Here is an 18921-nt window from a genome sequence, read left to right as displayed (position 1 = left end):
GCAGTCACACACCCATATATGCACAGGGCACACACACATCTGCAGTCACACACCCGTATATGCACAGGGCACGTACAGTGCATCTGCAGTCACACACCCATATATGCACAGGGCACATAGAGTGCATCTGCAGTCACACACCCGTATATGCACAGGGTACATACAGTGCATCTGCAGTCACACACCCATATATGCACAGGGCACGTACAGTGCATCTGCAGTCACACACCCATATATGCACAGGGCACACACACATCTGCAGTCACACACCCATATATGCACAGGGCACACACACATCTGCAGTCACACACCCATATATGCACAGGGCATGTACACATGCATCTGCAGTCACACACCCATATATGCACAGGGCACACACACATCTGCAGTCACACACCCATATATGCACAGGGCACACACACATCTGCAGTCACACACCCGTATATGCACAGGGCACGTACAGTGCATCTGCAGTCACACACCCATATATGCACAGGGCATGTACACATGCATCTGCAGTCACACACCCGTATATGCACAGGGCACATACACATCTGCAGTCACACACCCGTATATGCACAGGGCACATACACATCTGCAGTCACACACCCGTATATGCACAGGGCACGTACAGTGCATCTGCAGTCACACACCCATATATGCACAGGGCACGTACACATGCATCTGCAGTCACACACCCGTATATGCACAGGGCATGTACACACACATCTGCAGTCACACACCCATATATGCACAGGCATGCATACACACACGTAAATACATTTAAGTAGGTTGTAGAGATTTACTAATCTAAAAGACAGAATGAAAAAGGCAAGAGACCCTGAGAGACTGTGGGACACCATGAAACAGAATACATTCATAATGAGATTACCAGACAGAGAGGAGAGAGAAAGAGGCCAAAACAGACTGAAGAAATAATTGCTCAAGACTTTCCAACCTTGATTTTTAAAAAATACTAATTTACATTTTCAAGAAAACAAAATTCCAAATAAGAGCAACTCAAAGAGCTCCATATCTAGACACTACAACAACTCAAGCCGTTGCAAAGCAAAGACAGAATCTTGAAAGTCAGGCAGAGAAAAAGTGACTTATCATGAACAAGGGAACCGCCATAAGATTGTCGATGATTTCCCATCAGAAACGAGAGAAGACAACAGCAACCAGCTCTCCTGCACTGAACCAGCTGACTATATAGACAGCTTCAGCCTCCCAGTTATTTTCATCCATTTTCTTAAAAATTCTTATTTATAGGCCGGGCAGTGGTGACGCACACCTTTAATCCCAGCACTTGGGAGGCAGAGGCAGGCGGATCTCTGTGAGTTCGAGGCCAGCCTGGTCTACAAGAGCTGGCTCCAGGACAGGAACCAAAAGCTATGGAGAAACCCTGTCTCGAAAATTCAAAAAAAAATTCTTATTTATCTGTGTGTGTGTGTGTGCATGCATACATGTGTGCATGCCAAGACACACATGTGGAGACCAGAGAACACTCACAGGAGTTGGTTCTCTTCTTTGACAGTGTGGGTCCTGGGCACTGAACTGAGGTTGTCAAGCTTAGGAGCAAGTATTTTTACCTGCTGGGACATCTTGATGGCCATTCGTCCATCCTTCTGTCCACCATCACTTGCTTACAGCCAGCTACTCATGTGCCCATCCTCCCGAACACTCATTAGTCATGTCCTCCCTCTGATTATCTGTCTGCTCAACCATTTATGCATTCAGTCATTCACTTACTCATCATTTTATAGCGCCACTACATGTTTCTCTTGTCTTTGTTTTTCACCAAGACAGGGTCTCACCATACAGCTCTGGCTGTCCTAAAACTCACTACACAGACTAGGCTGGCCTTGAACTCTGAGATCCACTGCTTCTGCCTCCCGAGTGTTGGGGTTAAAGGTAGGTGCTGCTACTCCTAACTTAAAGATTTATTTATTTTTATTTTACATGTATGAATACTTTGTCTGAATGTAAGTCTGCACACCATGTGTGTGCCTGGTGCCTGAGATGGTTAGAAGTCATTGAATACTCTGACTCTGGATTTACAGATGGTTTTGAGGTGTGTGTGTGTGTGTGTGTGTGCCGGGAATTGAACCCAGGTCCTCTAGAACAACCAGTGCACTTAACCACGAAGCCATCTCTCCAGCCCCTACGTGGCTGTTTAAGATTAGTAAATCTTACTGAAACTTTAGGAGAGATTGCAAAAAAAAGTTTGGGGGCAGAGCTCTCTGAACTTCTTGGCTTACCACAGTGTGCCAGCAGGTCTTGGTGAAAGTTAATCAGATCTTGTCGGATTTCTTCAGGGAGAGGGCAATCTTCCTCATCTGCACCATTTTTGAATTGCAATAGCATGTTGATCTAGAGAAAGATTAAACGCTAGAATAAAGGCCTTCAACCTCAGGGCAGGATCAAGGGTCATAGATCCAACTGTAAGTCTCTCTCTAAGGTTATGAGCCCCAATGTGAGCTAGTGAAAAATATCTGAGAGACTAGAGGCGGATGTTAGGGGCAAGGGGCACGATCAGTCTCAGGTGACCCAGTGGCTAGCTCAGGAGAGCCAGAGGTCAGTACATAAGTTCAAGGGTCGAGCACCAGTTTTGAAGGTGATCACCAATCAGCTGGGACTGGGGGAATTTGAGGTTGGGGTTTAGACAGTAAGGCCTGCGGGGTTAGGGGTCAGAGGACCTGCTCCTGGGGTGGAGAGCGGAACTCTCGGGTGCGTCTTGCGGTCTCAGCAGCACTCATGGTGAAGGCTTTCATGAGGAGGCCATAGCGACCCCGCTGGTTGCCCTGGAGCCTGTCCACATAGCACTCTGCGAAGGCCGCCAAGGACTCCACACGGTGCTGCAGCTCTTGATCACAGAAATACTCCAGGAGGTGACACATCTGCGGGTGGGGGGGGCAACCATGCAGCAGGAGGCATGGTGGTGAGACCATCAGGACTGCTTTGAAGCTTCCAGTGTTTTCTCCTCCCTCTCCAGGGCCCTGCCCAGGTTTAAACACCATCCATCACCCGCTGGGGTCCTTAAGTTTCCTCTCACGCGGGAAGCAGAGAGACAATCCAAGGTAGAACCACCCCACTGCCTTCTGCACTTCCATAGCTCCCCACTGCCACTGGGCACAGTCCAGACCCAGGCTCCACCAGACTGAGCATCTTTGAGCCCAGATGGATGGAGGCTGAAAGACGGGAAAACCCAGCCCACCTGTAACTTCACAGACTCTGGCAGCTTCATCTGGAGCAGCCCCTCCTCCAGCTCTTCTTTCTCTTCTTCTGCTGCCTCCTCCTCTTCTTTCTCCTCGTCTTCCTTCTCATGTGCCTCTTCCTCCTCATCCTCCTCCTTCTCCTCCTCCTCCTCTTCCTCCTCTTCTTCCTCTTCCTCCTCCTCCTCTTCCTCCTCAGTGAATACTTCAGGCTCAATCATCTTCAGGATCTGCTTCACATCCTCATCACTAAAGACGCCCATCACCTGCAGGGCAAGGTCTGAGTCCTTTCCAGGGCCTGAGGGACCTCCTGGTCATACCCTAGCCCCACTTTCCAGACCTCCTTCTCTCCCACACACCAGGACCGTGCCTGCATTGGTTGATATGGCTCCTTCTGCAGGCAGAATGCCATCCCCACCTTGCTGTCGCTTTCATTAAGATCCCCCAGTATGGTGGGATTAGAGTTAGTCATGATCAAGTTATACAGTGTGTGTGTGTGTGTGTGTGTGTGTGTGTGTGTGTGTGTGTGTGTGTGTGTTTATATAATTGTTAAGGAAAAAACTCTTTAAACCTCCCCCATTTTACATCTATGCCTCACCCACACAGCACAGACCACATCATCAGACATCAGCACCACTTCCTTCATGGGTAGGTGTCCTTTCTCTTAAGCCTGGACACAGGTGACTCTGAGACAAGACACGCTCTACATCCGATAAAGGTCTACACAGGTCGCAGCACACACCGGCACTCACCTGATCCAGTGAAGATGCTAATAGACTGAAGAATGGAAGGGAAGTTAGGAAGCAACAAAAGAGAGACGAAGGGAGACAGAGGAACCAATGGTAAGAGGCTAGAGATCGGAAGGGGAGCTGAGTGAAGGACAGAGAGACGAAGGGAGACAGAGGAACCAATGGTAAGAGGCGAGAGATCGGAAGGGGAGCTGGGTGAAGGACAGAGAGACGAAGGGAGACAGAGGAACCAATGGTAAGAGGCTAGAGATCACAAGGGGAGCTGAGTGAAGGACAGAGAGATGAAGGGAGACAGAGGAACCAATGGTAAGAGGCTAGAGATCGGAAGGGGATCTGGGTGAAGGGCAGAGAGATGAAGGGATGGCGGAAGAGTGACAGACGAGTGAAATGAACACATGCTGTATAGGCGGCTGGACTGTGTGGTCATTTGGCCGAGATTGTCCCTCATAGCCTATGTATTTGCATGCTCGGTCTCCAGCTGACAAACTGTTTGGGAAGGACTAGGAGGTGTGGCCTTGTTGGAGGAGGTGTGTTTCTTTGAGGCTTTGAGGTGTCAAAGACCACATCAGGCCCAGTGCCTCTTTGCCTGCTGCCTGTGGATCAGGATGTTCCTGCTCCAGCACCATGCCTGTCTGCCTCCAGCCATGATGGTAACAGGCTAACCCTCTGAAAGTGTAAGCAAGCCTCTGATTAAAATGCTTTCTTTTCTAAGGGTTGCCTTGATCATGGCGTCTCTATAGCAATAGAACAGAAACTAAGACAGACTGATAGATGCATGAGCAAAGAAATGCGTGTAGACAGAGAACAAACTGACATGGGAGTGGAGGATGGGATGGATGGACAGACTGATCTATGCATGAATATGTTGAATGGTAATATAAACAAAGCAAAGCATAAAATAAAGGGTGGCCAGAAGGACGGGCAGTGGACACAGGGTGGAGATGATTGGATTGATGTAGACACAATGGACGGGCAGTGGACACAGGGTGGAGAAAATTAGATGGATGTAGACACAGTGGACGGGCAGTGGACACAGGGTGGAGATAACTGGATGGATGTAGACACAGTGGACGGGCAGTGGACACAGGGTGGAGAAAATTAGATGGATGTAGACACAGTGGACGGGCAGTGGACACAGGGTGGAGAAAATTAGATGGATGTAGACACAGTGGACGGGCAGTGGACACAGGGTGGAGATAACTGGATGGATGTAGACACAGTGGACGGGCAGTGGACACAGGGTGGAGAAAATTAGATGGATGTAGACACAGTGGACGGGCAGTGGACACAGGGTGGAGATAACTGGATGGATGTACACACAGTGGACGGGCAGTGGGCACAGGGTGGAGATAACTGGATGGATGTAGACACAGTGGACGGGCAGTGGACACAGGGTGGAGATAACTGGATGGATGTAGACACAGTGGACGGGCAGTGGACACAGGGTGGAGAAAATTAGATGGATGTAGACACAGTGGACGGGCAGTGGACACAGGGTGGAGATAACTGGATGGATGTACACACAGTGGATGGGCAGTGGACACAGGGTGGAGATAACTGGATGGATGTAGACACAGTGGACGGGCAGTGGACACAGGGTGGAGATAACTGGATGGATGTACACACAGTGGACGGGCAGTGGACACAGGGTGGAGATAACTGGATGGATGTACACACAGTGGACGGGCAGTGGACACAGGGTGGAGAAAATTAGATGGATGTAGACACAGTGGACGGGCAGTGGACACAGGGTGGAGATAACTGGATGGATGTACACACAGTGGACGGGCAGTGGACACATGGTGGAGATAACTGGATGGATGTAGACACAATGGACGGGCAGTGGACACACGGTGGAGATAACTGGATGGATGTACACACAATGGACGGGCAGTGGACACACGGTGGAGATAACTGGATGGATGTAGACACAATGGACGGGCAGTGGACACAGGGTGGAGATAACTGGATGGATGTACACACAGTGGACGGGCACATGCATGTATGAAAAGGTAAGTGGAAGGCAGAGAAATGGATGGATTTCTGGCTGGGTATACAAATGGATGCAAGGTAAAAGGAAGGCGACTATTGCCTATATGGAAGGAATACATATCTATAAAGAAATTGGTATGTGGATAGAGCAACATGGGCTCATGTGTGAATGAACGCTAAGATAGGTGACTGATAGGTTGAAAAGTGATGATGGATGGATGGATGGATATGTTGGTGGACAGAAAAACAGAATTGGAGGTACTTGTGGGTAGGAAGATAAGGGTGTATATAAGTGAGAGAATGGAACATTGATGAATGAATGAATGTATGATTGGATGGGGAATTGGGGGAAGGAGATACTGAGAAACATAAACAGAAGCTAGGTGACTGGATCAAAGGAAAAATGAGCGGTAGATGGGAAGGTGAAGGCAGAACCGAAAGGCAGTAGAATGTACAAACAGGCGGGAGACTGCTACGTAGACGGGTGCACAACTTCGAATGTGGAGGAATGGGGGAGGGAAACCGGAAGGAGCCGTACCAGGAGGGTAGACACAAGCTTGAGCACTGGCACAAACTGGAACTCCACAGAGCCGCCGACGGGATCACGAGCATGCTGTCCTCCATCTCGCACGGCTTCACCCAACATTCTCAGTGCTTTGTCCCGCAGAGCCTCCAGAGGAATGGCCGGGCTGAGGCGGGCCGGAGCTTCTGTGATCCCAGAAGCTGGCAAGGCGGCCACAAAACACGGGGGCGAGAAATGATGCGGAGGTCTCAGCGAGGTCGTGACGCCCACGCCAGGCAGGCCATGGCGGCGAGGCCCGTCTTCTGCACTTCGTCCGGGTGGGAAGAGCGTGATGGCTCGGGTCTCCGGCGTGAGGGGCACGATGTACTCGGAGAGCATGGAGCGACGGCTGCGGCAGGCGCTTTCGAGGTGGATGCTGATGAGGAGGTCGTAGTAGCCTGCCCGCAGAGGACCTGGCAAGTGCGCGTCCTCCAGAGCGTGCAGCAGCTGGGCCTGGTCCACGTGGCTACACAGAGCGTGAGCCACCCGGTTGTTACCTAGGGCGCACACTGAGCGGTAGAGAGCGAGCGTGTGCGAATGGAAGCGCTGGAGGTCCAGGCGCTCCGACAGCTCCAGGATGTCCATGCACCTGCAGCAGAGACACAGCGCACAGTCAGCGGCAGCGGTCGGGTCAGAAATGGGAGACGGAGAACTCAGAGAGGCTCGGGTGAATTGTTGGCTGTAGCAGGGAACCCTAGTCCCGCAGGGTCAGGCTCCAAGGGGGCTCTGGCTCTGGATCCAGGAATTTTTCCGTGGGCCTGCTCGACCCTAAGGGGCTTGGGTTCTCCGTACCCGACACCTGGGATTTCTAGAACAGTCTAAGATTCTGGAGTTTCTGGGACAGCAGAAAACGTCTGGTAACCCCTAGATGTAGCTGACATGACCCAGGGCTCTTTCTGGAAGATTCCTGCACCCTGGTTATATCTGAGTGGGTCAGCATGAGTAGCTTAATGTGCCAGGTGGGGTGGGGGACACCTGTAATCCTAGCACTTGGGAGGTGGAGGAGGATGGTGTTCAAGCCACCCTCAGCTGTGCAGCCAGTTCAAGGTCAGTCTGGCTACATAAGACCAGGACCTTAGAGAAGATTCCATCTCAAGATAATAACTTTTAAAATATCTTAAGAGCTATAGCCCGGTGGTTGAACACTTGCCTAGCCTGGGAGAGGCCTTAGGTTCAAACCTTCAGGATTGAATACCTATACATTTTCTGACATCTATGTAAACACAGGTCTGGGTGTGTCAGGGACCCCTAGAGTGGGCTCCTGATCTTTATGAGACATGCCTGAAGTCTCCCGGAATGTGCTCAGAGGCCCTGAAATACAGGTAGAGCTTTCTGAGAAATGTCTGGGCTGGGGAGTTTGATCACAGTCTGGGCTCTTTGAGATGGATTTACGATCCTGCAGTGTTTCTGGGGTGCCTGGGGTATAACTGTACTCCCCTGAGATGAATATGAGGTCCACTGGGGGTGCCTCTAAGGGTCTAAGGATGCCCTAAGGCAGATCTAGAGCTCTTTGGGTGACCATTTGAGGAGGCCGGTGACAAGTCAGGGATCCCTTACCAGTACCTGGAACGTCCTAGGACCGAGTGGAGCCCTGGGGTTGTGGTTGGGGAAGGCGCTGAGCCCAGCAGGGCCCTGACCTGTTCTCCTCTGGGATGTGCAGCGCCATCATCATCAGAGGCTCCTGGCACTGCACAGCCCAGCCAAGCCGCTCCCCGGCACGCCGAGTGTCCACATGTAGAAAGTGGTTGGGCATCCGGCTCCAGGAGACTGGCATCAGCATCTGGACCTCCAGCCTTGGTGGGCACTGAGGGGCTGGGTTCTTGCGCTCACTCTGGAACATGGCGGCTGACAGCGGCATGATGTTCTGTGAGTTGAGAAGAAAGCGTGGGCTGGAATCCACAGTCCTCCCAGCCCTCCATGGAAACCCTCGGCACACCCCCAGTCTTGGCCTGCACTCATCCCTGTCTCCTTGCCTTCTGCTTCCCCAACTCAAACTGGACGACGTTCTGGTGGGTGGGCAGGACGAAGACAGCAGGAAACAGTTTTGTGTTGGGTTCCACCTAGTGAGGGAGAACAGGGCAAGAAGTGAGAGGGGGCGCTCCGAAGGCAGCATGGACTCTGACCCAAATTTGCAGATTCACACTGGAGATCCACAGTGGCTGTAGGTGAACCTGGGGCAGCCAGGCCAAGCTCTTCCCACTCCTGCGGAGCAACCTGTTGGCTGCATCACTGTGAACACCACGGCTGCATCACTGTGCACACCACAGCTGCTCCAGGAATGCCTTTCCTTACTCTCTCTTCAGAAGCCAGAGTGTCCCGACCAGTTTCCTCCAACCCTCCTAACCGGAGCCCACCCTCCTCAGCCTTCCTCTCCCCAGACAACAATGGTGAGGAGAAGCCCTGCCAGATCCAAGCTGGAACGAACCTGACAGCGTCCAGAGACCTACCCCCCCACACCCATTCATAGGACATATAAAGGGCAAGGAAGGTGTTAGGTGACAGCCAAGAGGCTGTAGGCAGCTTGGCCAGAGCTCTCCAGAGGTTAACGTGCACAGAAATCCCCTGGAATCTTAATAAACAAAGGTTCACAGTCAGCAGGGGTGAGGAGGAGCTCTGCGGATCTAATAAGAGACCAGACGATGCTGGCCCAGGGACCACACTGTAAGGAGCCAAGTGTTGGAGCATAGCCTGCTTCCTCATTAGGTGCATAAGGACAGAGGGCCTGGGAGGGAGGGTCGAGGGAGGGAGGAGAGGATGGAAAGAGGGAGAACACAAGTGGTGTGCAGTGGCAACATCTGTAATCTCAGTACTTGGAGGTAGGGGCAGAAGGATCAGGAGTTCAAGGCCAGCCTCGGCTACATAGGCTAGCCTAGGGTACATAAGATCCTATCTTAAAAAAAAAGGAAGGAAGGGAGGGAGGGAGGGAGGAAGGAAGAAAGGAAAGAGGGCAATGTGTGAGGAGATGTAAAGGATGTAGGAAATCATTAAAGGATACAGCTTCACTTAGATTATGATTCGAACAAAGAAACAGCAAGGAAAGATTTGCGAGACAATCAGAGGAATCTGAATGTGAACTAGATATTTGACGACAGGCAGGAACAGTTAGGGACTTTTTTCTCTTTTCAGTGATAGCGGTATTGTGGTTCTGCCTTTTAAAAATAATCTTTATCTTTTAAAGAGATGAAACTATATGATGTCGGCAATTTCTTTCAGCATCCTCCAGTGGGAGTGGAAGGGAAGTAGGCGGAAAAGTGAAATGAGATTGGCTCTGAGTGGGCGGCAGTGGAAGCCGGTGATGGGGACCTGGTGGCTCATTATGTTATTCTGCATTTGTATATTTCTGAAATTCTCCATTTAAAAGATGCCTTTGCAAGCTGAGCATGGTGGCTCAGGCCTGTGATCCCAGCCAGCACTGGGTAAAGGCAGGAGATTCGGGAGTGTGGGCCATCCTTGGCAACATGGTGAGCTTAAGGTCAGCCTGGGCTACATAAATCTTGTCTCATAAAACAATAAAATAGGGGCTGAGAGATGGCTCCGTGGCTAAGAGCACTGACCGCTCTTCAAGAGGACCCAGGTTCAGTTCCCAGCACCCACATGCTAGCTCCAGTTTCAGAGGATCTGATGCCCTCTTCTAACCTCCACGATCACCGGGCATGCACATGGCACATTTACATGCATGCAGGCAAAACACCCCCCCCACACAAACACATCTAATAAGTAGATACATCTTCCAATGACAAACTCCATTTGGGGGCACCTCTAAACATTAAAAATAATAATAAATAAATAAATTTTGAGAAGACTACCTTAGACGAGCTAAAGGGCAGGTAGGTTAGACGTTCATGTGGAGAGAATTGAGAGGGTTTGGTGGTACGCTTATCAACAGAGCCTTACTGCACAACTCCTTCCAGGTCTCTGTTTACCCAAATACATGTGAACACTTAAATGATAATAATAATAATAATAATAATAATGTGCTGAAAAGGAAAACCCACTTGAAGACGTTAGGGCATCCTAGGGTGTTTGCTAATTGGTGAGCAAACACATGGTGACAGGTGCCATCCAGTCCTCGAGGGACTGAAGAGCCCTCTCTTCTATGCTTAGGCTGTGCTGTCTCCTCCAATCTGGGCCTACGTTTAATGGAAGTTCAATTAGACAGTCTCCCGGTGACTCCCAGGGGGAGACTAGCTTGGGCCTTTCTTAAGTCTCCAGGGTAGAGTAGGAAGGGTCCTCCTGCCAGGCTAGGAAATGCAGATGCTGGTGCTAAGCTGCGAGGGGCTGGGCTCACCTGGAAAAAGGTGTTGCTCTCTTTGCCATTGGCTGTAAAGGTCATCAAGCCTGTAGCCAAATCCACCAGGCAGCCAATGACAAGGTCCGTGTGGCTGATCCGGCCTTGCTGCCCAGAACTCACAAAATCCCCGCCCCACACCATGTAACAGTTGCTGCACTTGAGGCTGGAAAAGACAGGTGTGGTTACAGCACACATCCTCATTCTGGGAATGCTGAACACCACCCTCCCCACACTCCCAGGATACCACGATCTCAGAGCCCCACTCCCAAACGCCCACTACCTGCAGACTGAGCACAGAGACCCCACACCCCAGGTCCCAAGGCCCCAGCGAGAATCCGTAGGTTAACATGGGCATCTTGGAAAGGGGTTAGAAGAACAGAGGAGGAGAGAAAGAGGATCAGAAGTGGGAGCCAGAAGAGGTGGAGGGAAAAATAAAAGGTGATAAAATATTTGAGAAGGGGGCACAAAAGACAACAGAACAGACAATTAGAGAGCTATGAACATAAAAAGAAAAGAAAAGCTTCTGAGTGGGTGCTTTGACTCCTCTTGTTCCAGATGGTTCTCAAGCAGCCCCAAAACTGGTGGCTGGAGCCCCCACCCTACCCATGCCAACCCCCCACCTGCACACAGTCCCCCCACTGTGCCCCAGCACCTGCTATGGACGTTGCCTTGCTCGTCCCCCATGGTCACCGTCACTGCCCGGACTTTGCTGAGGTCAAAGTTCATGTCGTGTTGATGGTAGTCAGGAGTGACCCAGCCCACCCACACACAGCTGGGCTCCTGGCCTGCGAAGACCCTCACAGAGTAATAGTACTGGGAACACAAAGAGACGACCAGAGGTCAGTCAGAAAGACGGCCCTTCTTGGGACTCTAAACCCACCTAGTGGATTCTGGGAGTTGAACATGAAGTTACTAAATGAGAGAAGCCTCAAGACTGTTTGTGTTGGCGTTGCTATTCAAATTCTTCTAGACTGGGGGATGGATTCCTTGAGAATATTTGGTGGCACCCCTACAACTGAGTCCCTCTTCAGACTACAGCAAAACAATAAATAATAGCTCACAATGTTAGCTTACTGCTCTAAGGCTCTTTACATGATCTGACCACAGTCTCTGCCCGGCCACCTCACTATGGGGCGGCGTTGGCGGGGACATGCACCATTTTTACCCTTTTATTTCCTGTTGAGGAATCACAGCCCTTCCACTAGAGGGCACTGAGCAGTGAAATGACTCAGTCAAGTGGCATCTAGGTGGCCTATGATCCTCAGGTGGTAAACGCTAAGAAACGCCTCTCTCTCCTCTCCCCCTCCCCTTCCCTCCCCTCCTCTCTTGGACTAACGGAAGAATCTAGGGCCTCAGGAATAGGCAACTGCTCTATGCTGAGCTACACTCCCCAGCCCTCTTTTTACATTTTGGGATTGTGCACTATGTTGCACAAGCTGGTCCTGAAACTCCTCTGTAGCTCAGGCAGGCCTTCAACTTCTGATCCTCCTGCCTCAGTCTCCCAAGTAGCTGGAATGATATGCCTATGCCAGCAAGCCCAGCGTGAATAAGACTTCTGTCTTAGCAAGTATCTAAGGACTCAAGCCATATTGGGAGAACTATGGATGTTGACGGCTAGGAATATATTAGAGTGTTTTTTGAACCTTAAGCATTGCATTTATATTAGAGTTGACCCCAAATGTTGATCTATATTGGCTTATCCTCTGGACTTTGGGTCCCTAAGAATTATATTAGTTTGCCTTATAGCTTCATTGAACCCCATGCCATCTTCAAGCCACTAACTACATAGAGGATTCCAAGGACAGCATTAGCGTGTGCTGTATCTGCCTTCTCTACAGTGCATTGGGGCATCTCAAACAGAAGGATGACAGCCCTGAGTTGGGAATTTTGGAGTTTCCTATTATGGCGAGGGGACCCCAGTGCTGAGGGTTCTACGTTCACACCGTGGTGGTATTGAGGATGATCTCCGGGTCATCGCGGTTGTCTGCTGGTACCACGTCTCGAGGAAGTCGGGGAAGAGCAGGGGTGGCAGGCGGCTGGGTCATCATGGCCACCTTCTTGGCCTTGAATAAGAACCTGGAAGTCAGAAGAAAGCCTGCCGTGAGAAGCTGCTTCTAAGCCCAGCCCCGGCACTCCACAACTGACATCATGTCGCCCACATCTGTCCTGGTTAGACCTTCCTTCTAACACTAATAGTCTGCCTCTTGAGGGCAGGGATTCCCGGCTGGGCCAACCCAGTCTGTTCCAGAGGTGCTGTGTGCTGTACTTGTGGATGCTGGGCCACACACACTTACAGAGGGCTACTGAGAGCTAAGTGTGGCGGCACACACAGGCACTAGGGAGCACTATGTGTGTACTGAGAGCTAAGTGGGGCGGCACACACAGGCACTAGGGAGCACTATGTGTGTACCGAGAGCTAAGTGTGGCGGCACACACAGGCACTAGGGAGCACTATGTGTGTACCGAGAGCTAAGTGTGGCGGCACACACAGGCACTAGGGAGCACTATGTGTGTACTGAGAGCTAAGTGTGGCGGCACACACAGGCACTAGGGAGTACTATGCTATGTGTGTACTGAGAGCTAAGTGTGGCGGCACACACAGGCACTAGGGAGCACTATGTGTGTACCGAGAGCTAAGTGTGGCGGCACACACAGGCACTAGGGAGCACTATGTGTGTACTGAGAGCTAAGTGTGGCGGCACACACAGGCACTAGGGAGCACTATGTGTGTACTGAGAGCTAAGTGTGGCGGCACACACACAAGCATGAGGGAGCACTATGTGTGTACTGAGAGCTAAGTGTGGCGGCACACACAGGCACTAGGGAGCACTATGTGTGTACTGAGAGCTAAGTGTGGCGGCACACACAGGCACTAGGGAGCACTATGTGTGTACTGAGAGCTAAGTGTGGCGGCACACACAGGCACTAGGGAGCACTATGTGTGTACTGAGAGCTAAGTGTGGCGGCACACACAGGCACTAGGGAGCACTATGTGTGTACTGAGAGCTAAGTGTGGCGGCACACACAGGCACTAGGGAGCACTATGTGTGTACCGAGAGCTAAGTGTGGCGGCACACACAGGCACTAGGGAGCACTATGTGTGTACTGAGAGCTAAGTGTGGCGGCACACACAGGCACTAGGGAGCACTATGGATGTACCAAGAGCTAAGTGTGGCGGCACACACACAAGCATGAGGGAGCACGTGAGACAAGAAACTGGGAGTTCAAGGCCATCCTCACTAGACAGCAAATTCAAGGCCAGACTGGGCTATGCAAGACCCTGTCTCAAAAACAAAACTATAAAAACAAAGCAAAATAAAGAGGGTAACCAGAAATATGGGGGTCCTCTTTCACAGTTGGTTCCTTAAATCAACATTTGCCATTTGTGTTCTGTCTGTCTGTCTATCTATCTATCTGTCTGTCTGTCTGTCTGTCTGTCCGTCCGTGCGTGCGTGCGTGTGCATGCATGTGGAGGCCAGAGGACAACCTTGGGTGTCGTCAGGAAGTGACACCCACTTTGCTTTGCAAGACAGTGTGTCTTTTTCTTTCTCTCTCTCTTTCTTTCTTTTCCTTTTTCTTTGGTTTTTCAAGACGGGGTTGTTCTGTGTAGCCTTGGCTGTCCAAGACTGTGTCTTTTGTTGGCACGGAGAGCCCCTGAGTAGGCTAGGCTGGCCAGCCATGGAGCCATAGGAGCCTACCTGTCTACACTTCCCTGGTCCTGGGACTGCAAGCTCCTGCAGCCACTACTGGCATTTTATTGTGGTTTCTGGGGATCCAACCAAAGCCTTGTGCTTCAAGGCAAGCACTTCTCTGACTGAGCCAACTGCTCGAGACCAGCCTGGCTTTCTGTTTCTTTGTTTTAATTGATGTTGCTTCTTTATTTTTGAGGTAGGGTCTCACTACATAGCCCTGGCTGGTCCAGATTCACTATGTGGCTCAGGCTAACAGTTCCACTTCTGCTGCCTAAGTGCTGGGATTATAGCTGTGCAACACACTTGGCCTGTTTTTTTTTGTTTGTTTGTTTTGGTTTTGGGTTTTTTTTTGGTTTTGGTTTTGGTTTTGGTTTTTGGAGACAAGAGTTTCCCTGTGTAGCCCTGTCTGTCCTGGAACTCATTCTGTAGACTGAGCTGGCTTCGAACTCGCAGAGGTCTGCCTGCCTCTGCCTCCCGAGTGCTGGGATGCCACCACCTGGCTCACACTTGGCCTATTCTTGAGGTAGGTTCTTTCTGAATATCCCAGGCTGGCTTTTGAACTTATGATTCTCTTGCCTTCACCTCCCAAGTGCTGGAATTATAGGTGAAGCCACCATGCCTTGTTAGCAAGTCTTCATCGTGGCCACTGTCTACACACTACACGCTGTGTGGGCTCTTCCAGCAACAGCCGCCTCCGACTGTACTAGATATCACAGTTTTCCACCACCCTAAACAACATCCGAGAGACAGAGTTCTATTGAACTGGAAGTCACTATCATAACAGGGGAAGTAGATTTTCTTTCAATCCAGTACCTTCTAAAGGCCTTCTTTGAAGTTACTTCCGTTTTGGCTGTTTGTTGGGGCTTTTTTCAAGACAGGGTCTCACTTATGTAACCCTGGCTGGCCCAGAACTCACTACATAGACCAGGCTGTTCTTGAACTCATAGAGATTCACCTCCCTCCACCTCCTGAGTGCTAGGGTTAAAGGCGTGTACCACTCCATCTAGCTAACGTTAGTTTTGGGGGTCATTGGAGACAGAGAATGGATCCCAACTTAGAAGGCCACTCTGTGTCCACTGAGGCGTGGTGGGGGCACAGTAAGTTCCAACAGGATAAGGAAGCCCCTGTTAGTGTGCACAGCTAACAACATCCATTAAGCACTTTGGGGTCCACCAGACACTCGGGGTTAACAACATCCCCCATGCTGTGTAGCAGTGTTCTCCAATTTCACATTTTAGTGACAAAGACAGCATCACTGGGAAATAATAGCATTCGTGTGAGACAAGATCTCTCCTTGTTCTGACCTCGCTTAGCACACACAGACGCCTCTGGGTTCAATGGAGGCTTCTTAAATTATTGAAGTTGCATATTGGGGATCCCTAAACAGCCCCGAGCCCCATGCTAGCCCCAGTCTGGACTCACCCCCTCTTCTTGTTCTTCTCAGTGGTAGCATCTTTCTCATTTTCTGCCCTTGTAGGCTGGGCCTCTATCCCACCCTGGGCAGTACCTCCGGGTGCCCCCTCTTTGGCAGTTCCTTCCTTGCTCCCCTCAGCCTCTCCCCAGCCTCCAGCTGAGCGGCGCAGGTTTTCATAGTCAGTATCAGGCTCTGCCGCCCGGGCCTCATCTTCGGCAGGCGGCTGCAGGCCGGGTGATGCCAGTGGCGTGGCCCCTGCAGTGCAGCGGAAATGCTGGTGGAACTGGACAGGGAGGCTCAGCCGGAGGAACAGCATCTCCACCAGGCTGTTCTGTGAGCCCCAGGTGCGGTGGGTCAACCGAAGGCAGGGAGGTGTATCCACAGTGCCGTCCATGCGGGCCACCTTGGGAGAGGAAGGAAGGCAGAAGTTCTGAGCCAGGCTTGTGAGCGAGCTAGTCCAGGCCTCTGGTCCTAAACATGGTTCCATGTAAAGTCCCTATTGGGCTCCTGTGTGGGAATTATCCAACGGTAACCTCTCCTCTGGGTGAAGAGGGCTTGTTTGAGGAATGCTATCAGCCTTCTGCCAAGTTCTGAGCCATTTGAAAAGTAACAGCTTGGCCCTATACTGGCATCACTTAGAGGAATTTTCAGAACCTACCTGTGCACTCCAGAGTAAGACACCCACATATGCATTTGATGCATAACTCATGCAACTACCTGTGCACTCATCCATAGGTCAGCTACTCACCTATGCACCCCCCCATGTTCATACATCATACATACATACACACATCCATACATACACACATCCATACACACACACCATACACACATACATACATACACACATACATCATACACACATACATACACACATACACACATCCATCCATACATACATACATACATCATACACACATCCATACATACACAATACATACATACACACATCCATACATACATACACACATACATCATACACACATACATACATACATCATACACACATACACACATACACACATACATACATACACACATACACCATACATACATACACACATACACACATCCATACATACATACACACATACATCATACACACATACATACATACACACATACATACATACATACGTTCATCCGCCACACACCCATCTGTGCGGCACCATCCTTCCACACATCATCCATCCGTCCATGTATTAGCCACCCATCCGGACATCATCTATCCATACCATAAATATCTCAGGAGCACCCACTGTGTGCCAGGCACTGTTCTAGGAGCTAGAAACACATCAGCGGACACACTGAGGGTCTGCCTTCCTGCGATCCTAGGGGATCTCTGCAGAGAGAGTTTGGAGGCTCCCCAGAGGAAAGTGTGAGGAAATGCCATGCTCGCTCGGAAGGTATGAATACTATAATGGCATCACGATGGATTTCTACAGATTGAACACTCCCGTGCACCCAGCGCCCAGATGGAGAAATGGATCTATTCCTGGGAACCATTTGGCCAGTGTGGCTTAAATAAAGGGTAGGAGCCAAAAGAGCCCTGTGTGCCATGTGGTCAAGATAGATTCTCGAGGATGTGTGTGTGTATGTATACATATATGTGTGTGCGTGTGTGTATGCATACACATGTGTGTGCGTGTGTGTATGCAAACACATGTGTGTGCGTGTGTGTATGCAAACACGTGTGTGTGTATGCATACACATGTGTGTGCATATGTGCGTGCACATGTGTTGCTTCAGATGGGACCAGGGCCATGTACATGCTGGACAAATGATGAACCACTGAGTTGCATTCCAGCCCTTGGATTTATGAGATAGGGCCTTGCCATGTAGCCCAGGCTGGCCTCAAACTGGCCTCCTGCTTCAGCCTCCTGAGTGCTAGGTCCCAGGCTGTGCCACCAACTCAGGCTTCTCATAGGTTTTCTAGAAATTAATCTGCAGGCAGCAGAAGTGGAGTTGTCTCCTCAAGTACCAAATCCTTACCTGGCCCTGTGTTCTTTACTGTCTGGAGAATTCACCCCAAACTGTGCCTACAAAACCCATTTTTCTCCCCTCTCTCTTTCCTGCCTCTCTCAGGAGCCCTCTTCTGCCATTGTTCCCTGACAAGACTCCCTCCTGTGACTTCCTTGAAGACACCAGCACTGTCTCTGTGTTACTCCTTTCCGGTAACACACCTCTCACTCTGTCACACCACCCATTAGCCTGGCCTGTTCCAGAACATTCTATGAATGGACTCCCACAGCCTACGCTCTTTTGTACTGACTCTACTCTCTCTGTGACATCCAGGTGTCCGCACTGACTCTACTCTCTCTGTGACATCCAGGTGTCCGCACTGACTCTACTCTCTGTGACATCCAGGTGTCCACACTGACTCAACTCTCTGTGACATCCAGGTGTCCGCACTGACTCTACTCTCTCTGTGACATCCAGGTGTCCGCACTAACTCTACTCTCTCTGTGACATCCAGGTGTCCGCACTGACTCTACTCTCTCTGTGACATCCAGGTGTCCGCACTGACTCTACTCTCTGTGACATCCAGGTGTCCGCACTGACTCTACTCTCTGTGACATCCAGGTGTCCGCACTGACTCTACTTTCTCTGTGACATCCAGGTGTCCGCACTGACTCTACTCTCTGTGACATCCAGGTGTCCGCACTGACTCTACTCTCTCTGTGACATCCAGGTGTCCGCACTGACTCTACTCTCTCTGTGACATCCAGGTGTCCGCACTGACTCTACTCTCTCTGTGACATCCAGGTGTCCGCACTGACTCTACTCTCTGTGACATCCAGGTGTCCACACTGACTCTACTCTCTCTGTGACATCCAGGTGTCCGCACTGACTCTACTCTCTGTGACATCCAGGTGTCCACACTGACTCTACTCTCTCTGTGACATCCAGGTGTCCGCACTGACTCTACTCTCTGTGATACCCAGTTGTCTGCACTGACTCTACTCTCTGTGACATCCAGGTGTCCGCACTGACTCTACTCTCTGT

At 50.7% G+C, this 18921-nt stretch overlaps 1 protein-coding gene across 5 annotated transcripts in view; it reads right to left on the bottom strand.

The window, feature by feature from the left end:
• Ryr1 (ryanodine receptor 1) overlaps positions 1 to 18921 on the bottom strand; it is a 134319-nt gene that overhangs the window by 75849 nt on the left and 39549 nt on the right. For all 5 annotated transcript variants that reach the window (XM_075986704.1, XM_075986732.1, XM_075986713.1 and 2 more), the window contains exons 28-37: positions 15924 to 16318; positions 12753 to 12885; positions 11462 to 11622; positions 10807 to 10972; positions 8492 to 8578; positions 8156 to 8382; positions 6495 to 7107; positions 3218 to 3481; positions 2700 to 2900; positions 2262 to 2373 (exon numbers count right to left, since the gene is read on the bottom strand). In XM_075986704.1, coding sequence (XP_075842819.1) covers positions 2262 to 2373; positions 2700 to 2900; positions 3218 to 3481; positions 6495 to 7107; positions 8156 to 8382; positions 8492 to 8578; positions 10807 to 10972; positions 11462 to 11622; positions 12753 to 12885; positions 15924 to 16318 — 2359 coding nt within the window. The remainder of the gene's footprint in view (positions 1 to 2261; positions 2374 to 2699; positions 2901 to 3217; positions 3482 to 6494; positions 7108 to 8155; positions 8383 to 8491; positions 8579 to 10806; positions 10973 to 11461; positions 11623 to 12752; positions 12886 to 15923; positions 16319 to 18921) is intronic.

The sequence above is a fragment of the Microtus pennsylvanicus genome, chromosome 1, assembly GCF_037038515.1.
Source record: "Microtus pennsylvanicus isolate mMicPen1 chromosome 1, mMicPen1.hap1, whole genome shotgun sequence".
Taxonomy (NCBI): Eukaryota; Metazoa; Chordata; class Mammalia; order Rodentia; family Cricetidae; genus Microtus; species Microtus pennsylvanicus.
Note: the sequence above shows the minus strand (reverse complement) of the source record. Positions and strands in the feature narration are given on the sequence as shown.